Consider the following 22,317-nt stretch of genomic DNA (forward strand, 5'->3'; position numbering starts at 1 on the left):
TAAAAATCTATCTCCATGAAGAGATAATGTTCTGAGCCTCCAGTCTATTCCTGTGCCTTCTGCACCTCACTTCCCCTAATGCCCTGTCTGAACCTTCACACACTTCCTTCTACACACTTACATCCTCTTAACGCCCGCCTCACACTGCTTTTTATGGCTGACTAAGCCTATTTCTCCACACAGGTCATTTATTTTCCAGATGCTGGTAATCCTCATTGCTATCCTTCTCTGAAGGAAAGGATTTCTTCCTGTCTTACAGATCTTTTTTTTTTTGGTATGATGTTGTCTTTTTCATTTTAATGTGGTGATACCTTATTATAGTATATTTGGCTCCTGATCCATACTAACCTTTCAGTTTCTTGTACAAAGAACTGCTCCTTTCCTAGTTATTCTGCATTCAGTGTTGTCAATGATGCCTATAAATGTGTAACACCTTGCTGTTACTCAATCTACAATTCAGCAAGCTACCTTTGGATTTTAGACCTGTTTTTCAAGGTATCTGTGAACCTTCCCAGACTTTAGTTTATCAATACCTTCCAGGTGGCTACCGCTGAGCAATTAAACAGAAGGTGACCCAGGAGAGACTCCCTGCTGAACTCCACTCAACACCTTCCTCTGGTTTTATAATGGGCTGTCTAGAACAGCTCAGAAGCAGCTATCCAAACAATTTCACACTAATCCACAGAATTTTTATTAAACCCAGGTTTTCTAGCACTTTTATAATAATGTCCTGTCAGACACTGCTATAAATCTTACCACTGTCAAAATCTAACAGTATACTGTTTATTCCATAGCCACAGGGACAGCAAATACTCTACTGTAGAAAACTAAATTAGGTAGACACAACTTGCTCTTGACAAACTCCTACTCACCTTTTCATTATATGCTGCGAGTTTACAAACAATTTTTTATGGTTCCTGAGTTTGGGGCCACAGAAGTCTCCTCCATCAAACTTCAGACCTTCTCAGCTTGCACTGTGTTTAACTAACAGCCAGGTGTACGGTGATATGAGATTTCCAACTGCCCCTGCTGGGGAAGTTTCTGCCTCGTAAGTTTGGAGAAAAAGGCAGGTTTGTGTGTGTTACAGTGAAGTAATTCCTCCGTCTCTGGAACAGAAGGATGTGAACCTTCTTCCATCTGTAACTGGCTACTGATGCTGCAGCTGGTATAAGCCGCAATCAAAGAACCCATCCAGAACTTCAGCACTGCTTTGGTTTCCTTCCTGGGTAAGTTCTCTGTTATTTTAACATGGTTCTTGATACAGCTTGTCTCAGAGGCCTGGCTTTTCTACCTGACCATCTGTCTTGCACAGCTTGTAGGAAATTATCTCTAAGGCTCTTGCCTCTGTCAGATTTGGTCAAAACAAGCCAGGAGCTCTGAATTCGTCATGATGATGGTCCCCTTGTTTCCATGGGAAACCCTGTCAGTAATCTCCAGAGCAGGCCAAGTGACAGGACAACATAGGAGCCAATCCACCAGCTGTTTTTGTCATCTTGCCAACTACAGACATTAACTCCAAGTCAGTAACATTCTTGAACTACAGCTACACTTCCACATAAGTTACTTCAAGCCCCGTAACACTGGCTTATGGGTATCTGCAAATGTCTCAACGAAGGTCTTTTATATGGAGCGAGAGGAACTGTGGTAAAAGAAAAGTAGGAGGGGAGGGGCAGGTGCAAGACTACTATACAGCCATTATCCCCCTCCCTAAGTTGGGAGCATGGTCTTAGGTAATGAATAATGAAGACTCACACTTTGTTCTCCTAGAGATACTCACTCTGATCCAGTTTTCTGGATTTGTGGAAATAGAGGCCACTCATTTTTAGCCATTTCTTGCTACTTGTCCCTGTTGATTCATGAGCTTGCAGTTTTCCAAGTATTTACTCTACTTGCAAAAAATCAGTTTGCTCAGCAAAGTAATCTCTATCTCATTAATTAATGGTCTTCTACCTAATGCAGCCTCCCTCCTCCTGTAAGAGTCAGAACTGCTGTTACCTGGGTGAGGGAGAAGTGATCTTTACTATACTTCAAGGCATTATACTGGCAGCTGCATTCTTCTCCACAAACATAATGTATGAAAAGGCAAACAATATTTATTCTGAATGCAATTTAATGTTGTGAAGTACTACAGGCCTTCCACAAACATTCAGTATACAGACTTCAATGGAGATGGAAAAAAAACCCAACACCACTCTTATACACTATTTATTGAGTTTTTAGTGACTGTGTATTGGGCAAGTGTTTGCCATCACTGAGAGCTAAATGTCCTTTCTTAAATAACCTAAAGTTTAACATTCAAGGAATGATGGATACCACACGCCAATATACAGAATCTACATTATGCTCAACACACTATTGCATCCCACTAATTAAGCTAAAATACTAATTGAACCCAAGGACTAGGAACCCACTTGCTTCCTGCCAGCAAGAGAAGAAAGCATTCTGGGGCTTTAAAGGGTGCATATATATCACTTTATACTCCAACATAATACAGCTACTTGTGTGCATGTCTATTCATCTGCATGATCAGGGCAGTGCACAAACCGCTCTGTATGCCAGTCACATACTTCTTTGGGTACTAATGTTAATCGTGAACTGGAGCCTTAGTCCAAAGTGCAAGTTGTGAAGCTGTGAATTGGGTAAAAACTGCATGTGTTTTCTTTTTTGAAATAAATGTCGCTTTTGTCAGAACATGTAAGTCAATATTAATGTAAAGTGCAGTAGCTATATCTAAAAGTGGTGGGCTGCTGTTGCAGTGGAATACCCCCAACCAGTTCTACAGCAGAGCTTTGAATATCAGATAGTGAGTGACTTTTGTTCACAGAATCTCCTATGAAGAGTACAAAGGTTAGAGGTTAGTTAATAAAAATACAGGAGATGATTATTGGCCTGTACCTGCATTCAATCACCTCTGCAATAGCTGAATGCACTACTGCCATTTTTTAAATTATAAAATTACTTCTTTGTGAGCAGTCAGACTCTGCAGAGCAGAAGACAGCAGTTGACAGCAGGCTGATTAGAGCCCTTTGATTCAGAGGTTGCTTTCAAACAAAATATTAAGTAGGAAGGCTCCAGTCATTTTGAATAGTACATTATGTCTGCAGTTACTAATTTCCCAAGCAATACTGAAAATAACTTATTTACCATAACATAATAATTTAGAAAACAATATTGAAAAATCTTACTCAAAGTAGGGCCATGTCAGACATCAGCAACCTTAGCTGAGTTCCAGCCAGCAAGCCTATCTGTACAAGGATCTAATCATATGACTTTTAATACCTGAGAAGTGTTTAAAACTGAGCATTTCATAATTAGGGAGAGAGGAAGGGAAACACAGCTGTGTTTCAAAGAGTAACAAAGATTACTGTATGAATTTTTACAAACAAGTTTCTTACAAGAATTATATGACTGTGTGTCCAAAAAACACATTTCTCTCAGACAGATCTACTAGCAAGTGGTACAAATCTGCATAGTTCCACCAGACAGATTTTGCTGCTTTTATGATCTGTCAGCCAATCGCTTTGAAGTTCTCAAAAAGACAGTCATATCTCCCACTAATAACTTTGCTTTAAGTGTAACAGCATACACCTTAGCTCTTGTTTTCTAGGCATAAATTTGAAAACAAAAGTTATCTGAAATGTTTTACAATGCTTGAAAGTTAATTCACCCCAAAGTTCTTGTTAAAAGCCACGTTCCTAAAGATGATACTGTATAGACTACATTTTCACATTGACAAAAAACAAGTACAACATGAGACTTCTTAGCAAAGCACAGAGGAGATAGTATTTCTTGGTCTAATATTCAAAAAGGAAATACTGCTTATTAACAAAAGTGTACATCCAAAGCCTTAATCCACTTACAGTTCTGGTATTAGGTGGAATGTAAGCAGATCCTACTTTCTCCAACACTGCAGCTATTAGCAGCTACAATTGCTAATATTTGAAAAACATGCCTGCACTTTGCATCATTTTTTAAACAGACCTAGCATAAATTGCTTGCAAGGACCATAGCCATTCCTGAACCTCAACCCCAAAGTATAACCTTAAGAACTAAATTGATCTAGACACCCCTTATCTTTACAAAACAGGCTGAAAATAAACAGAAAACTTGAATCTACTGGTCTTTTGTATGAATGCAAGGTCACATTTCATTGCTCACTGAAATCTAAGTCTTCAGCTTGGTTTTTAAGCTGTTATCTACTTTTTTCCTAAGTATAACTAGAAGAGCACTGGACTATTGTTCATGTTACTTTGCAATGCATTTGTGAGAAGTTAACTCTCAAATTAGACATACAGCTAGGCACCTGCGAGCTTTTGTAGTTTAATCACACTGTCAATCCATGCTGGCCTGAGTTCTCACTGAAGTTAATGTTCACACTTCTGTGTGAGCTTCAATGCCAAATTCAAGACCAAACATGTCTGTAGAGGTAGAGAGGGATTTCGGTGACATTTCTGTAAGAGGGAAATACGCAGCATACAGATGTCCACAGGTCAGTGGAAATACAGAAAAATTCAAAACCCTTGAACTCCTATTTAGTTTTAGGGACTGAACGTTCTGTCAGCTATTCCCGCATTTACACTGCCTAACTACACTGATCCAGTTACCCAGCTGCAAACACTTTGCACTGATCTCCTGTTGTACTTGGGGAAGCAACCACATGCTCTGTGATCCGATGTGAAGCACAGCCAGGCTCCCTGTGTTACACGCCAGGCTGGGAGGAGCACGTGCTTCGAGCACACTCTTGTGGCCATATGCAACCACATCAAAATCAGAGCTGAAAAGGACACAAGATGGCATGTAGGCACCTTCGACTGGCTTCTTTTGCAAAGAAGGCCTTAAGCCAGAAGTTAGAAAAGAAGTGAATCAAGCACCAGAGGTGACCTACTGCAGAAACATCATTCCTTGACCCCGGTATTTGGAAAGAGCTTTTAGCAAGAGAAATGCTACATTGAAAACACAGTGCAAAACAGAGCCAACCAAAGAAGCTAGTGGTTACTTTAGCGTTCAAGGGCCTCCACCTTCCTGCTTCCTGCTTCCTCTCTCCTCTCCAGAGAGAGGAAGGAACACACTCACCTCCTCTTTCTATGACACCTGAAGTGCTGCATATCTTAGGAAGAAGATAAAATACAACCCTATTCATTTATCATTATTTAAATACTGTCTGTGCTGGAATGTAAGATGAAACTCCATCCCCATTCCATGGCCAACTTCATGTGATCTTCACAGGTGATTTCTTGTGTGCGCAGAGGAGGGTGACGTAGGGAACCCCAATGAATGCCCATCTTTCACTGGGCCAGAACTTTATGACAGGGCCCTGCTCAGGGATCTCAGAGGCAGCATCGAAGTAAGCAAAGCAGACACAGCCCAGGTACGCCGCAAGGCAAATCAAAATGTGCCTGATAATAGACAAACACCCCCCCCCCCCAAAAAAAGAGAAAAAAATCAGTAACATGACTTCAGTAAAGCAATCAAATATATCACTGTGTATTAAAATCAGTCTGTCCTTCACCTTCTTCGCCTGAGTCCCCCATAGGGTTGCTGTCTGCCCTCTGCATGCAGGCAAACAATACAGAGAATAAGGAAAACTACAAAACTGTAGCTTGTCCTTGGTCTAAACTGGCTGCAGCTTTTTGGCCTCTCTGCACCTGACAGATTTGTGTAGAAATGCTGAGATATAGCACCTTGAATAAGAGAGCACAATTTGCTGGGTGTTAGAAGAGAAAAGGCATCAAAGCCCTTCACTGCTCCCCCACTTCACCCTCAGTTGTTAACAGTGGAAGTTTAAGCTTTCACAGACATTGCTTCAGTTAAGCAGTGCTGGGGGATTTTTAGTAACCAGTAGGGCAAGGAATTCAGTTAGAGTTAATGAACTTAGTGTCTGAAAAATCTGACCAGGCCAAAGAGACTCCTAAATCTGCCACCTTGGAGAGCATAAAACTTGCTCTGGGCTTACAATCTTACCAGTAGTTCTATCAAGCACTAATCAGAAATAGCCACCAGGCAGCACAGGAGGGTAATGTGGTGAGGACATATCACATTTGAATCAAATTGTGGAATTTATACACAACACTTACCATACACAGTGCAAATACGGGAAGTTAAATGAGGACCAGATCTCACAAAACACTTTGTCACTGATCCAGCAGAAAAGTGCTAGCATCCACCAAAGACCTGAAAAGAGACCCAGTTTGTACACACGCAGGTTTTCACATCTGAGGAGAAAAACACAAGGAAGTTGTTATAAAACAAAACAAAGTTTGCTTTGTAATGGCAGCTTGATGCTTTTTGGCTGTATGTAATTTAGGGTAGGATTCATAGTGCCAGGCACATATCTTTAAAATGGCTCCACCATAAATGTCCTTAACAGAGACTTTACTTACAGTAAATATGGCTCTGATGCAAGCCAGTGGTGAGGTGACAAAACAAACCTTTTAATCAGTAGCTGTGTTTTGGGTATTGTCTTAAATACCAATGTGCAAGTGGTGGGCAAACATCAAATCATTCCCATATCTAGGGAGGGCTATCTAGGACAGCTACTGATTAGTTACACATGCTGTCTAGTAACAACCAGCCACACAGCAAGTGCTCAGATTTGTTCATATTTGTCACTATATAAAGATTAGTAAAAAAGGAACTGGATGAGGGGTTTTTTTAATTGGTTAATTTTTTTCCCCTTACAAGTTAGTATTGTACAATGTAACAGTTCGACAGAACTTCTAAGGTAGGAGCCTCTACCCAGAGGGCCCAAAGAAACATGTTTTAGTAGATGGTGCAGGCATCCACATCTCAGACAGAATTCCTCATATTGACTAAGCTGCAGTTCTCTCCCTCCACAAGAAACCCGACTTGTTCATACAGAGGTACACCAGAGAGAAAGACAGCACAAAACATTTGCTGTGGTCACATGCAGTGTGGTCTGCAGTTGACTATCACTGAATACAACAGCGGATGCCAGGATGCTTGCATAGCATTAGCTGTGTTGCAGGTCTACTCAAAACCTCACAATTTTATTTCCCTATATGATGCTTTGGTTTTTTCTGTATCTTGGAACTATCCTAACAACCGTGCAGCTTTGCTCAAAAGAGTAAAATCGGGAAAAAGGAGACATCAATATAAACTTCAGGTCCAAACCCGCTATTAAAGTCAACCATTGGCTGACTACCTACACGTTCTATTTTGGGGTTAGGCCTCTTACTGCCAGTAGATGGAGCTCTGCTCTTACTAATACCTACAAAGTAAACCTAGACCGGGACGTGACCAGCCCTATGTGGCCACGGGAAGGCATGGCTGAGCTCTCCTGCCTTCTGCAAGAACGAAGCTATGATTTGGGATCTTCCTCCCTGCCTTTTTTTGTTCTTGTTGTCGTTAAATTCTTGGTGAATTTCCCAGGGATCTGAGAACCATTCAGTGCTCTTGGACAATTCCTGCTTCAATGAACAGCTCTTCTCAGGTCACTGATATGACCTTCCAAAGCATTCCCAAACCTACCAATCAGAGGACAGAGTAATTTGTTTAAAGTGACTTGTTTGAGCTACAGCACAAGAGTAAACCAATAAACCAAATCTCTAGCCAGTATAACAAGGAATACTCAGCCTTCATCAGGGTTACAGGCCCCTGTCTTCTCCTTCTACATCCTAGAAGGAAAACAAGTCAATGCCAAGCGCCCCACAATCTCTTCCTTGTCCCAAGGTCTTCAAGGGGGGCTCCTCTAATCCACACTCATCTTCTGTGTCCCAAACTTTGTTGTGTTTTTAACTCCTGTCGCAGGAGCTGGAGTAACTGCAGTGCCTGTTGCAGTGGATGGAGTGGCTAAAGTACCTGTCATTTTGTTGTCAGATCCAGAGACCTTCTCTTCCCCTGGACGGTACCGAATAGTGTTTAACAGGGCTTGATAGGCATGGGTCAGGTCCCAGCACATTGCAGTGATTTGCGTGTCTCTGCAATTGCCAGGGTGACAGCATACTTCTTTCAAATATTTTACTAGTTTTTTCCAGATTCTGCACTTGTTCAGGGGTAAAGTTCCAAAATGCTGGAGGTGCCCACTGTCCTTGGTACCTGCCCATATTATCCCATGCACCCTGACACTTATTATTATCCAGCCTCGAGGCAGATCTCTGGGTGATATTCTAAATAGTTGTTTAACCCTAACAAGACCTGAACCAAATTCAGGAACATGCTACTTCCTAGCAGTAGGACCATGCTGGTTTCAACATCCCAAGGACATTCAAAATCTCCAGAATTCTCGAATGCTATTGTAATTGCCTGGAGGAGAAGGGGAAGGTGAAGAAAGGTGTCTGGCTCATAGACTGGGCTCTCCGAGGAGAAAAGGTAAAGAGTGTAATTATTAATAGTTTCCCACAGACGGCTCCCAAGTATAGAGGTGAAGACAATACGGAGTACAAATACCAGATTAGTCTCATGACCGATAATTTCATCATACCATAAGCCAGTGTCACACAGTACATCAAAGCAAAAACCTTAATCTACCTCCTACAGATGATAAGCAGCAGCACAGGAACTATATACAGCAAGTCAGGTGATACATAACACAACTCTAAGAACGAGCACCACAACTCTAAGAGCCAATAAATCAACATCATGACCAGCGACTACTAAAGTAATATAATGAATGCTTGTAACAAATTAATTTTAACACGCTCTGGTCAGATCTGTTGTTACCTCGACCCTTCATGCCCCATGATAGGCACCAAAAATGGCTGTCACGGTTTAATCCCAGCCAGCAACTAAGCACCACACAGCCGCTCACTCACTTCCCCCCCACCCAGTGGGATGGGGGAGGGAATCAGCAAAAAAAGATAAAACGCATGGGTTGAGATAAGAAAAGTTTAATAGGACAGAAAGGAAGAAAATAATAATGATAATAATAACAATAATAAAATGACAACAGTAATAATAATAGATAATTGGAATGTACAAAATGTGATGCACAGTGCAATTGCTCACCATTCACCGACCGATGCCCAGTTAGTTCCCAAGCAGCAATCTGCCCCCCAGGCCAACTCCCCCAAGTTTATATACTAGGCATGACGTCCCATGGTATGGAATACCCCTTTGGCCAGTTTGGTTCAGCTGTCCTGGCTGTGTCCCCTCCTGCCTTCTTGCTGGGCGTGAGAAGCTGAAAAATCCTTGACTGAGTATAAACACTACTTAGCAACAATGGAAAACATCAGTGTGTTATCAACATTATTCTCATACTGAACCCAAAACATAACACTACACCAGCTGCTAGAAAGAAAATCAAGACTCCCTCTCCAGCAGGTCACCAGCCAACCTTTCTCTCTGCTCCAATCCAGTCACCCCTGTAGACTTGACACTGAATCACCAGTCTTCTTCCACACAATTCTTGGGCTCATTTACTGCACATGGAAGGTGAGCAATGCCTGCCAAACAGGTCCTTTAAAGAGACATTTCACCTTGTGACACTCAGAAGCAATTAAAATATGTATCCCTGGATGAGGGAGCTAGACTAGGCAAACACATTTTTATGGTGTGCACTGCAGTATGGTTTATGGTCCCTTTGTACACCACTGTCCTTGACAACTGACTAACACAGTGCAGCACAGACTAAAAAAGCTCTTTGGTCTTTCTGTCTTCCACACAAAATACTTGTCACCCTGAAACCTGTTGTTCTCATGTGATACATTTACAGAGTTCTAATTTTTCCAACATTTACTGCTAATTGTCTCCATGCTCACACACAGCCTACAAGCCACAGGCTACCCTGCATTCACTGTCAGGGAAGTAGTAATGCCAGCTCTGTTCCCAAGCTAAGATTTGTCACTACACCCTCCCACACATATGAGATAATCATCTCCAACTACTCAGTTGGAGGAGGACAGGGGCAGAGAATGACTCCTGCCTCTCTGTGCTGGAAAAGCAGAACTGCCACTGGTACCAGAACTTTGCTAAGGGAGCCTAGCTAAGCATTCAGAAAAATTAAAAACATACACAGAGTGCTCTGTCCAGGAACACTTTTATGAACATATTGCAGGAGCAGCAGTACACCTGGCTCTGGTGTACTGCAAGCTAAAGAATTTGTACAGTTTTCCCTGTAGGGTATTTTTTTCACTCTTGAAATGCTATTTCAGTGATATTTTAACAGGCATTTGGGATTAAGAAACTCCTAAGGCTGAGCAGAAGGCACCTTTATAGCTACTGGATTAATGACAGAAAAGCTACCAACTGCCTAATCTTGTTGACAGAGGATTTTCTCCAGTGTCCTTAGCACAAGTAGGTTTTAGGATCTGGCATTTCTTTTTTAAGCCATCTATAAATAATGCTGCATTCAGTATCTTCATACCTATCTTTATTATTCAAAAAAGTGCTTCAACTACCAGCTAAACTGTTATCTCCTTCACAAGAAAGGTATCACAATAGTTGTTTTCATAACAGAAACACCTACATGACTGCTACAAAAATTAATAGTCCACCTAGCATATAAACCAAAATGGCTTTTTTCTTAGGCTGGAATTTTCCAATCCATTTGGCAAACTACCAAGACACAGTCAGAGGAGACAGGGCTTGCCCAAGATGGCTTCAGGGCTGACTGTGCTGCAAACTGTAAAAAAGGCTTGTTTCTCTGAAATAGTGTCTTTGACATTTAAAAAGGCTACAAGGAACATGAAGAAAAGAAAAGGTAAGGAGATTTTTGAGCTACGTATCAAGTTCTAGAGTGAAGCTACACAAATTCTTCCTTACACTCTTTCATGAGACACCCCAGTAAGAAAAACATCCAAGATTTGGCACAGTTTTATCAGTAAAACTTTACTGATAAATCCTCCTCATTTTCGAGGACTCATGCTTCTACCAAATGGCTAGACAGCATGGACCCCTTCATGAAAGAAGGGGGAAAACAGTCATTGGTCAAAAACCACCGCTGTATTAAGCATACCAGGCTTAATTCTCTCCCATTAATGCCCAGGCAGATTTACAGTCTTCAGTGAGACACACGACTGTTTGTAAGAGCTGGATGCTAAACCATGTACCTAAGTGGATACATGCATGAATCAATTTCATACATTTGACAGATAAAACTAGACTGCTCCAGTGGGTACTTGTGCATTCTGACAGAAGAAAGGGTGTGTGTATTGAGAACACAGAGGCTTTCCTGGACTTGTCCAGAGGACATAAACAAACACATGCAACCGCATCCCATTTAAGATAAGAGGCTTGGCCTCAAACATCCAGCTCCTTCAGTCAGTAACCATGCATGTCAATATCTGACTAGTTTGAATACCAAGAGGAGAGGACAAATAACCTCCATGGTTCAAAGACTTCAAGGCTGCAAAGGAAAACTGAAAGCTTACTTAAGAAACTGCGTCAATGCAAGATCAGGCACAGAAATGGTACAGATTGTAATGACAGGTTTGCTAGGTACCACCATCAGGTACTGCAATTTATTTTTATAAATTTAAGACTAGATGATGCAGGGTGTACTGCAAAAGACTACTCCAAGGCATAAAGAGTCAAGCACAATGAGGAGAGCACAGCCTGCTGATCTGTGCAACACACCCAGGTTTTCTGTGATCACCCATCATAGAGTCTTCAGTTCCTGCAGTGACTGTGCTTTGGATGGGCTGAGGATGGGCTTGCTGAGGAGACAGGAGACTGCAAAGCTTCCTACCCACCACTGCTTTTACCACAATGAGGAGACGTAACGCAGATACCACCTGGACACTGGCAAGAGACATGTACCCAACGCATTTCTTTTATTTCTCGACAGACACGGACACTGATCATTCAAACTACTGCTGAAACAGACCTGTCAGCTGAGGGTCTCTACAAAAGCCATTCATGCTGCTGTGCACAGATCTGTGACATGCTCCTACCCTAATCTAGTCTGAAAGAAATTGGACCCCACCAAGCTTGCATTTCCACTTGCACCTTTTGCCTATACAATGCACGGTGTTCTCAGTTTAACACAAACAGCAGTTATTTAAATACCAAAATTTCTGCAAACACTTGTGTTCCCCAGCCATTTGCTATCCAAGGGACTGGGCTGGTACACACTTCAGCAGCTTTATCTTCCAACATCACGACATCCCCCAACAAAACGTACTAGCTTTTCTTCAAACCGGTGCAAGCTGCTGGATTTCAGTTACCTGCCTGATTCATTTTGGCACAGGTATCTCCCTTCATACTCTAAGGAATACTTTAAACTTTTAACTAGCTTAACCTTTTAGTCACGGGAATAAGGGAACTGTGAGCAACCTGCAGCAATGAAGCAGGACTCCCCCACAGCCAGATTTCTAGTTAAGAGAATCAAATACGAATGGACAGACCTGAAGTTAGGGTAAACTTTCACTGCTTAGGGCTCAGATGTCAGCTGAGCAACAATATTCTAGCATCTATCTGCACATGGAGATAGTTACATGCCTGATGATGACTCACTAAATCATACTAATTTGATGATGTTATAATCTCAATGGTTATTTGGCTTGGACCAGCAAACCAAAGCATCCACATCCACTTTCTCCCCGATACCATCCCCTGGCAGAGCTTCTTCTTTTTTCTTTTCTTTTTTAATGAAACACATGAAGGTATTTGGACAGAAATGAGAATAAAGTTTTACAATTTCTTTGTCTTTCAAAAAGAAGTATGCACCTAACTACCTTTTGCTCTTTTGATCACCTCCCACCCACAATACTTTCTAGCATACTCTACCCTACCAGCGTTAGGACATTTAAGAACATAATAAATTGAACACTTAAATTAAGATTAATTTAAAATTTAATTTCTTAAATAATTTAAAATTAAATTCTTAAATTAAGAACACTTAAATGCGGACATTTAAGAACATAATGCTCTTTTGTGACAATAATATCTCCTCATCAAGCACAAACGAGGCAGAAAATTCTCATTTGAGAACAGAGTGGTTCTGATTCACCAGAATTCTGTACAAGATTGACACCAGCCTAGAACAGGAATAACAACAGGGAGTTTGGTCTAACACGTCACAAGCCTCAGCATGGAACAGAAGAAACTACTCGGGAGGCTTTTCTCCTTCCCTCCTTCCCCAAATAGCTGTTTCACAGAAAAATTTCTGCTGCAGACTGCCAGGACTTGGACGTGTAGCCCCCTCCTGTGGTAGTAAAGAATGGGAGAATCGCAGACATTTTAAATAATGCTTAGATTATTTTTTTTCTCCTGCAAAAAGGGATGAGATGACTCCTTTCTTCTGGGTTTACAAGAATATACCTCATTTAAATCTCCTAGGGATCAGCATAGCTTAAAATGAAATCTTTAATTGTTTGCCTTTTACACTTAGGAAGCCATCAAAAAATATCATAGGTATTACATCATCCCAATGCACAATTAAGAGGGCCGTATGTCACTTTAGGTCCCTTTTTAATCACCAATTTAGAAGAAGGTTTATCTCTGTCAGTAATTCTCTCTCAGAAAACAGAAGGGAAACTCCACACATTCTAGTAAGATATGACCTTTCAGAAGGAGTTTTAAAAAGCAAGTATCTGTAGGCATACCAATTCCTAGATTTGATGCAATAATATTCAAACTTAGGAGACACTATCTGTTCATCCTTTAAAGCTTCTCAGGAGCTCATGCCTGGAAAACTGATATGTAGAGAGTTCACATAAATTATTCAGTGCCACAACCAGATCTCCATTTGCCCTGTCAGTACCTCCTTGGTGCTTTCAGCAAAATGAGACACCTCCACCAACATTCTTCAACTACTGACCTTCTCATCTACAACTAACTAATGTGATATTTCTTGAGTTTCTTTGACCACAGAAATAAATGCTGCTTAGCACAATGTCTAATGAGGAAAGACTCATGAACACCTTTACAAAACATGCTAGCAGAGGCTTCCACTGTATGGAGAAGCAGTGGCAGAATAGGGTAACGTAGCAACAGGAGAATCTCTGTTCTAACAGGAGCAGTCAGAACGCAGACATCTGGTCCTACTCTTGTTTCTTTTCATGGACATTTACATATGCAATATGTGAGAGCCAACATAAGTTGTAAAATCCTTCTCAGACACTGGAGAAGAGGGAGAAAGGACAAGTTCGTATGCTGGTACTCATCTGGTCCTTTTTGCAGTGCGTGAAAAGATGCAAAAAACAAAGTCTTCGGACAGCTGCTGGTATCGCTGTCATGGTAGGACTCTTTAAAATGTCAAGATCAGTCTCAGGTTCTTCTATTTACATTCTGCTTTTATAGTTCCTAAGACCCTGACAGGTATCCTCTACAACCTAGTGATTAACCTTATCTTTGTCAGTCTGACTCCATCATATTATCCATGTCAGAAGACAAAGTGGTATAAGACTCACAGTACAACTTTGAGAACTGGAACATCTTCCGCACATGCCTGGGCCTTGCGCTACACTTCCTCTAGTACCCAGACTGTGATCATGCGATCACCTCACCCTTATGCAGACTATACAGCAGAAACGCTGTCAGTAGAGAGAAAACCTTGTCCTGATCCCACAGTAAACAAACAAATTTGAGTTAGATCACGTTGCAGCAAGAGATACATCGCAAGGGGACAGATAATATCTGACCTAGTATAATGGCCTAGGAGAAGAAAAAAAAGCTTGCCAAAAATGTCTGAACTGGCAGAGCAAGTTTCTACCAGACCTGCACTTGCATGTGAGAGAAGCATTTCTGCTACTACAAGCACTGAAGCCAGATCTAGTGTATCGTCACACAGTGGCCTAAGGATCTCAGAAGGCAACGCTGCATTCAGGAGAAATGTACTCACCTCTTCAACTCAGCAATGAGCAAAGCTGTGCAGGGAACACCCAGAGTCATTAGCGAGATGTTGTTGATGGCAGGCTTAATGAAGGCAAGGCAGGTAGTAACTCCAGACAGGACACCTACAGCAGCTTTAAATCGGCTCCTGAATAGGGTTTTGGGGGGAAGAAAAACTGCTTTTAATGACAAACTTTTAATTAGTAAAACCAGAAATCTTATTTTTAATAATGTAACAAAACTTAGGTTTCTCTAGGTGATTATTCAAGAAGTGCAATGACAATGTACATAAAATGGATGTGGATCTTGCACAGATTTGCACGTGCATGCAGAGTTAATCATGTACACAAATCTTTGCTGGACTGTGGTCTCCTGAAGCAGCCATGTGCATGTATACATCCGCATGCACACACACACTCATCACTGGTTTCAAAATCCAAAGGCCATACTCGGATCTTCCTCCTCCCACAGGAAGTCAGGAACAAGTCCATCTCTGCAGACAGCACTCTACTTCCTCAAAGCAGTGTTGTATCATCATTCTTCATGCTTTTAACATGGATTTTTAGGATATTTTGTTACTGTCAATGCCCCAAATTCTAGAGCTATGTTACAGTCTGGTTTATTTTCCTTTCTCTCTTTTAAGCCTTAAAGATACTGAAAACTAAGAACATTTATTTTAACCAAATTCAACAGTAGGTGAGGGATTCCCATGCTTTTTGAAGATCACAGTTTGGTATATTCTTAGCATAAATAAAATTACAATTTGGGCCTATATAGGCAGCCTGACAACTTTTAAATTAAATATATGTTAACTGTTGTTTAAATTTCAAGTTTGGACTTCAAACAACCCATTTCCAGTCTGTGGCAGCACTATGGCAGACAGAAAATTGTCACGTTGCCCTTCAACTATTGGCCCACAGCTTTATAAGATTAATTGTTGTCCAAGGATGGCTCTTCTGTCCTTAATTCTATGTCTGAAGTAGGGTCTCAGTATACTTGTGCAGCACCATTCCCTGGCCACAAGTGTCATCACCTTCACCTAGCTCATTCCATCCGCCTTTTGCTTTAACGTTTTTCTTTCTGCTGGAAGGCAACAAGTTACTGAAGTAGGAAGTTTTGACCTGATGTGAATGTCTTAATGACTAAAGACACCACAAAGTGGTCATGGTAGATAATAACATTTGCAGCACCGAAAATCCAGACTCTGATGAGGATAAAGAAAGTGAAGACCACAGCAGTGAGCACAGGATAGATATAATGTTAGAGGATTATCTAGGCAAAGCAAAAAACCCAAAAATATAAACCAAATCTGTTCTGGGTTAGGGGTTGTTGCCCACTATGTCTCTCTGTACGCTTAAGAAAGCAATCATGACCTTAACAAGTAACTGCCTTGACAAATTCTCAGGAAGACGTGTTCCGAGCAATTTAGGATAGGGGACATCCTTCACCTCATCTCAGTGTTTTTATGAATCAGTTATAACTGGGGAGATTTATTATTTACAGTTTTAACACTAAATTCAATAGAAACAGGATTTCACCCAGAAAGTGTTACTATTCCTTTTAAAAAGGATAGTTTAACCTCTTGGCCCATACTATGAGCCTATCCAGCACCCTATTAGAAGGTAGTGATAGATGACATAAAACAATCCCCTTAGGCTTCTGAGGAATAATTTATGTGCAGTCACAGAAATTCTTCAGACTCTGAACTATTCTTCACTTGAACTAAATGTCTAAAAGTCATGCCATTGACCAAAACACCCCAGTAAAACTTGTTTGCTTGTTAAGCTGATGGTGTCCTGTAATAGCACTGGGTTGCAGTTTGTAGAAGTACTAAATTCACACCAACATGACAAAGCCATTAGACTGCATAGACTGTACACAGTAATTCAAGATACACTTCTCTCAGTGCAAGCTATTTTGAGGAACGGTCAGTCAAGGCACCAAGCTTCTCTCCACTCCCAACTTCTAATCAGGCACATGTCAAGGAAAAAAAAAACACAAAAAAACCCCAGACAGTAACAGTTCAAGAAGGCAAGAGGCAGCAGCCTTAGTAATTTTCTGAGCAGAACACTGGTGCTGCAATTCAAACCTCTCCATTACCTCAACTTCTTTACTGCATAAAAGAGCAGTATGTACAAAGATTATAGCACAATTTCTTTAGTGGGGACAAACCACAACCAGATTCTTTAAACTGGCTACAATGCTCTTTTTTTTTAATCCTGCAAGAAAAAGAAGAAAAATCCTTTTACAACAACAATAGGCTTCTGAACAAACACTTAGCCTTTGAATACTTAAACACCATCCTTAACCACTGCCTTAAATATTTAGATGACAATTCAGCTGACTTCCATAGGTCCACGTGTATGTACACTTTAGGATATACAAAAGAAGGAAAGAGGGTTTCTCTTACTTTAGCCACAACTTATATAAACTACTCATGTAAATGTCTCCCTAGAATCAACAAGAACAGGCACTTCCAGAGGCAAGTCACCTCAACCCAAGATCTGAAGTTACAGGGCATAAACCCCACCATCAGCAACTGCAGACTCAGAAATTCTCAACAAAATGGGCTGAGATACAAGCAACAGGAAGAGAATGGAGTGAGAAAAGACAGCAGCAACAGCGGTAACATTGGATCATAACTCAGTGCCATTACGTGCAGGTTTAGGTGTTAGCATAAGAAGTTTCAAGAAACGGGAAAGTGTATGTATATGACTATACGATTACCTGTCATTCCGAAAAACTCTGGGCAGGTATCTCCTAGGGAACCACATGGCCAGAGCACACATCAGAACCCAGAGAATAGCCAGCTCATCCAGCATCTGGCCCAGGAAACTGAGGGTGGCGTGAAAGTAAACAGATCCAATTCCTGGAAGAATCAATCAGAAGGCAATATGAATAGCTGCAGTACTGCATAATCCAGAACACATTGCTCATGTTCAGAACTTCATAGCAAATGGTGGATACCATTTGGTCTAGAAAAGGTTAGGAAAAAAGCAAACTGGAAAACAAACACCAACCTTCCTAAGAAGGCAATCCAAATCATCAGCACCTCATTAATTACAAAGCAAACACATTACAAAAGCAGCAGCTAAAGATGCCAGCTCCTACTAGGAAAGTAGATGCATGTGAAAATATATCAGGTGGTAAAGCTATATGCAAAGCCAATTAAGAAATAAAAGCCAAATGCTGATTTTGAATTCTCTCAATAGCACAAGAATGGGTAAGGCAAAGATAAAAAGCAGCATCAGATGACTACTCCGTGATACAGGTTTACAAGTAGAAAGTGTCACCCTGCCCCACAGGGCTCTGATTATCCCTTTAAAAGTTCCCAGTGCCTCCAGGAATAAAAAAGCTTAAGAATCTCATATCTACAAAATAGCTAAGCCTTTGGGCCTTCTCACTACAATGCAAAACCTGCTATCCTCTTCGATTGTGCTGGGCACTTTCAGCTCTCATTTAAGCAAGAACAGAGGAAGGAGGGTCAGCACTGCTGTAGAGTAAGCCCAGACATAAACAAAGAAGTTATGCAAAGGAAGGATACGAAGGGAACAGAACTAAGGAACAGAACTAAGGCCAAAGCTCCCACCAACCTCAGATTGCAAAAGGTATCTTCCTTTCAGAAACTATGGCTGCTTCAGCTTCAAGCAACTACAAGCAAACTCTTCCTTAGACGTCAGGATTGCTTTGTTTTGCAAAACAATCAAGTGCAAGCACGAAAAACTGATTTCCTCTCTCAGTTCATGCATGAGCAGGCAAACAGAGACTAACCAACTTACCAACCACAACTAGCAGAGTCCATATTAAATATATGCCACTGTTGAAGCAGGTTGCGTATTGACGGAACAAGCACATACATATAGGTGGTAAAACAAAAAACAAGATGTTGCTTATCTAGAGAAAAAAAAACAACAGTATCACAAGGACAGAAAATAAACAAAACTTAAATATTCTTGGGCTGCCTAAGACACCTATAAAGATGTTGTGTCACCCAGTGAAGCCTCAACAAATTATGGCCCTCAGTTTCTGCCAAAGCTGAGCTTTCTTTGCAAAGCATCATCTTGCTTTGTTTAACATTATTAAACTAGTAACAGCATAAAAACTTTAGGCAACTGTCATGGTTTAACCCCAGCCAGCAACTAAGCACCATGTAGCTGCTCGCTCACTTCCCCCCCACCCAGTGGCATGGGGGAGAGAATTGGGAAAAAAAGTAAAACTCGTGGGTTGAGATAAGAACAGTTTATTAAGACAGAAAGGAAGAAAATAATACTGATAATAGTAACAATAACAAAAGATTTGGAATGTACAAAACAAGTGATGCACAATGCAATTGCTCACCACTTGCTGACCGATGCCCAGTTAGCTCCCAAGCAGCAATCTGCCCCCCAGGCCAACTCCCCAAGTTTATATACTAGGCATGACGTCCCATGGTACGGAATATAGCTTTGGCCAGTTGGGCTCAGCTGTCCTGGCTGTGTCCCCTCCTGCCTTCTTGCTGGCTGGGCGTGAGAAGCTGAAAAATCCTTGACTTAGTATAAACGCTACTTAGCAACAACTGAAAACATCAGTGTGTTATCAACATTATTCTCAGACTGAATCCAAAACATAACACTATGCCAGCTGCTAGAAAGAAGAGAGACTAAACATGACTACCCTCAATGCAGCCTCTTTTTTTCTCCCCTTTCAGTGTACAGTTCGCCGATTTGTACACAGCTGCCGCAATACAGTGGGCTTTGGGGCAAACTTTTTGCTGCGTCTGTTAACCTGTCTGGACCCTAAGTTATTCCTCCGGACATACCTGCAGCTCCTAGCATTTTGCAAACTTCTGTAACGCTGCTAATCAGCTCAGTACAGTCAGAAGGATACCCATCCCCCCGCACAGCTGGCTCCAAAACACACTTGCTGTCTTCAAGAAACTTATTTACCCCGACCTTTTCCTCCCTTTGTTTTTGGTTCTTGCACAGTGACATCACACACAAAGAAAAGCAGACAGTTTCCTCCACACACCCTCAGAGTTCCCCAATGGCACAGGCCATCCATCACCCAGACGACTTTGGCAGCAAATTACAAGAAAAAACAACAGGTTAGCAATGTACACCATGCACTGTGGAATTACTTGCTCTATATGTGCAGCACCCCCCCATGATACACACTGCACTGAGTGAAGCCAGACACCTACTTCTTTCTTCTACTGGATGTTAGCAGTCAAAGAAACAGCTTGAAAGGGAAAGACAGCTCAGATAAAGATGGTGGAAATTGGGAGAAAAAACCTAAGAGACCATTTTAAAGTAAAAAAAGAGGGAAGGCAGAAGCACCAGGTCCTTATTCGTGCACACACCACCTGCTACAGAACAGAAAATACATAGGGCATTTGTAGGGTTCACTCCTGGACATGCGTCCTTCATGGAAAGCCAAACTACCAGAAAGCCCAATGCATTATCTCACTCTCATGGATCTATTTGTCATTGCAATTCTTTACATCAACAGGATGTCAGGAGCATTGCTCCCCTTCCAAGATGTGTAGTATAGGGCAGTCTGGCTCTGTTGCTGGGGCTATGTTTTCCCAAGTTCTCTCCAGCAGCTGAGAGGTATTGGGATGGTGTGAGAGAACTCAAAGGTGAACCACAGCTTAGTGGAAGGAAGCAATAATTACGTTAGTCCTCTTCCCTCTCCTTCCTTTCTGCAGCTACTTTCTTAAATAGACATCTTGTCTTCTCCAAAAAGTACACTGCTGACTTCATCCTGCAACCTCAAGTCAAATTGTTCTCGAAAGCTTTGCCTTCTTGGAGCCAAACCTACCTGGATGAAGCCCCGTTTTGCCTCCAAACACTAAGGTGGTTTTTTGGTTGATCCATCACCACCTTGCACGCCGTCAAGCGGCTGACACCTGTGCAAAGGGGTACCTGGACACAGGCAACCCACCGCCCAAAGTTCTGCACTCAGCTGCCGCAAGGCTTGACGCAGACGAGGAGGCGGCCTGCTGCACACTATTTACCGAACACCTTGTCATGAGCCCTCTCTAAACCTCCCGATGTTATACCTACACTACCAAACCTCTCATTTTTCTTTAATTTTAGGCGTACCAGGGACTGGAGAATGAAGAAGTAGGCAGCGACAAAAGGGCATTCTCCAGTCCCATGAAGACCTGTAGGAGACGGACTCTGTAGGCAGCAGGAGCCCCCAGGGCTCCAGCGGGACCACGCGCCCGCCGGCCCGCCACCGTAAGCTCGCCCACCCGCCGCTCCGCAACCGGGACTGCCGCCGAGCACGGCCGGCGCCGGCACACCCCCCCCGCTCCCCTCCCCGCGCTGGCGCCTTGTCTCCGACCCCCGGCGCCGAGGCGGCCGCCGCCTCCACGCACCGTGTTGTAGAACTCGGCGATGGCGGGCACGATGCGGTAGTTGTCCTCGCACCAGTCCACCTCCGAGCTGCCGGCCCGCAGCTGGTCCCACCACAGCAGCGCGCCCATGGCGCCGGCCCGGCCCGGCGGCGGCAACGCCACAGAGTGCCCGTCCCAGCCTCCCTCCCCCTCCCCTTCCCGCCCGCCTCGGGCCTGCCTGAGGGGCGGCCGCGGCAGCCCCGGGCTTGGCAGGGCTCGCTCCGCTGACCGCCCGCCAGTCGCGGCGACAAATGGCCGCCACAGGGTTTCCGCGGCGGCCGGGGCGTCAGCCCGGGAGGGAGCCCCGCCAGCCGGGCGGGCTGAGGCGCTTCTTGCCTCTTCTCCCGGCAGCTTTGAGGTGCCAGCTTCCCCAAACCGGGCGCTCCCTCCCTCGCACGCCTTGGAAATACTGGCTCAGACAGCCTGATGGAAACAAGCGGCAGCTTCCCGCATTGTCCCGCGTGGCGGGCGACACGGGCGGGGGAGCGCCGCCATTACCGCCGCTGCGCCGGTGCTTTTTTTTTTTGCAGGCGCTGAAGAGCTGCACCGGCGAAGGCGGCAGCCGGCCGGCGGCGCGCCTCACGCCCTGTGAAGCGCAAGAGGCCGATGCGGACCGCGCTTTCAGTCCGCCCAAGTGCCGGGGGCTCTCTCGCCTGCCAGCGGGCGCCCGCCGTTCCGCCGCGGCCTTCTCCGGCACGGGCCGGCGCCCGGCACGGACAGCCGTCACAGGCAGCACGTCCCGCGGGCGTGGGAGCTGCCCCAGCTGGAGGAACACCGGCTCTCCCTCTCGCCGCCAGCGGGCGTACAGCACGTACCGATGACGCGTCCCGCTGCACACTGTTGATGTTCTCAGCTCTAGGCTGGCTACCTCAGCCCCGTCGCTACGGCTCCGCCGTTGCTCCGGAACTCAAGGAGCGCCTTTCCCGTCGTCAGGGAAATTGGCCGCCCACCCCCCCCGCCAGCCCCTCAGCGCGGCCGCCCGCCGCTGGCGCCCGGCCGGACTGGCCCGCACGGGCGCGGAAGGCGCCCGGCGCTGCTGGCGGCCGCCTGCCACGGCAGCGAGCGGCGGGCGACAGCTCTTGTCGCGGGCCGCGGCACAGGCGGGGGCGGGGGTGGGGTGGGGTGGGGGGGTTGGGGTAGGGGGGTAGCCCGCCGCTAGCCTCCCGCCACTCGGCGAGCCGCTCCTCCGCCGAGAGCGCCCGCGCCAC

General features: G+C 43.7%; 1 protein-coding gene across 4 annotated transcripts; it reads right to left on the reverse strand.

Annotated features, from left to right (window-relative positions):
* Positions 1 to 2,092: 2,092 nt before the first annotated feature.
* ACER2 (alkaline ceramidase 2) lies at positions 2,093 to 22,093 on the reverse strand. Of its 4 annotated transcripts, none has more exons than XM_052776747.1 (6): positions 21,925 to 22,093; positions 18,510 to 18,624; positions 17,458 to 17,599; positions 14,741 to 14,878; positions 6,075 to 6,212; positions 2,093 to 5,396 (listed from the first exon to the last, which is right to left on the reverse strand). In XM_052776747.1, exons 2-6 carry the CDS (start codon positions 18,583 to 18,585, stop codon positions 5,210 to 5,212), a joined length of 681 nt encoding a protein of 226 aa, XP_052632707.1. In that variant the 5' UTR covers positions 18,586 to 18,624; positions 21,925 to 22,093; the 3' UTR covers positions 2,093 to 5,209. The 4 variants fall into 4 exon arrangements, with proteins under 4 accessions (XP_052632707.1, XP_052632710.1, XP_052632706.1 ...); XM_052776750.1 differs by having other exon boundaries at positions 21,978 to 21,998; XM_052776746.1 differs by lacking the exon at positions 21,925 to 22,093 and adding an exon at positions 21,092 to 21,264.
* Positions 22,094 to 22,317: the final 224 nt, after the last annotated feature.

This window comes from Harpia harpyja, chromosome Z, assembly GCF_026419915.1.
Source record: "Harpia harpyja isolate bHarHar1 chromosome Z, bHarHar1 primary haplotype, whole genome shotgun sequence".
In the NCBI taxonomy this organism is placed as follows: domain Eukaryota; kingdom Metazoa; phylum Chordata; class Aves; order Accipitriformes; family Accipitridae; genus Harpia; species Harpia harpyja.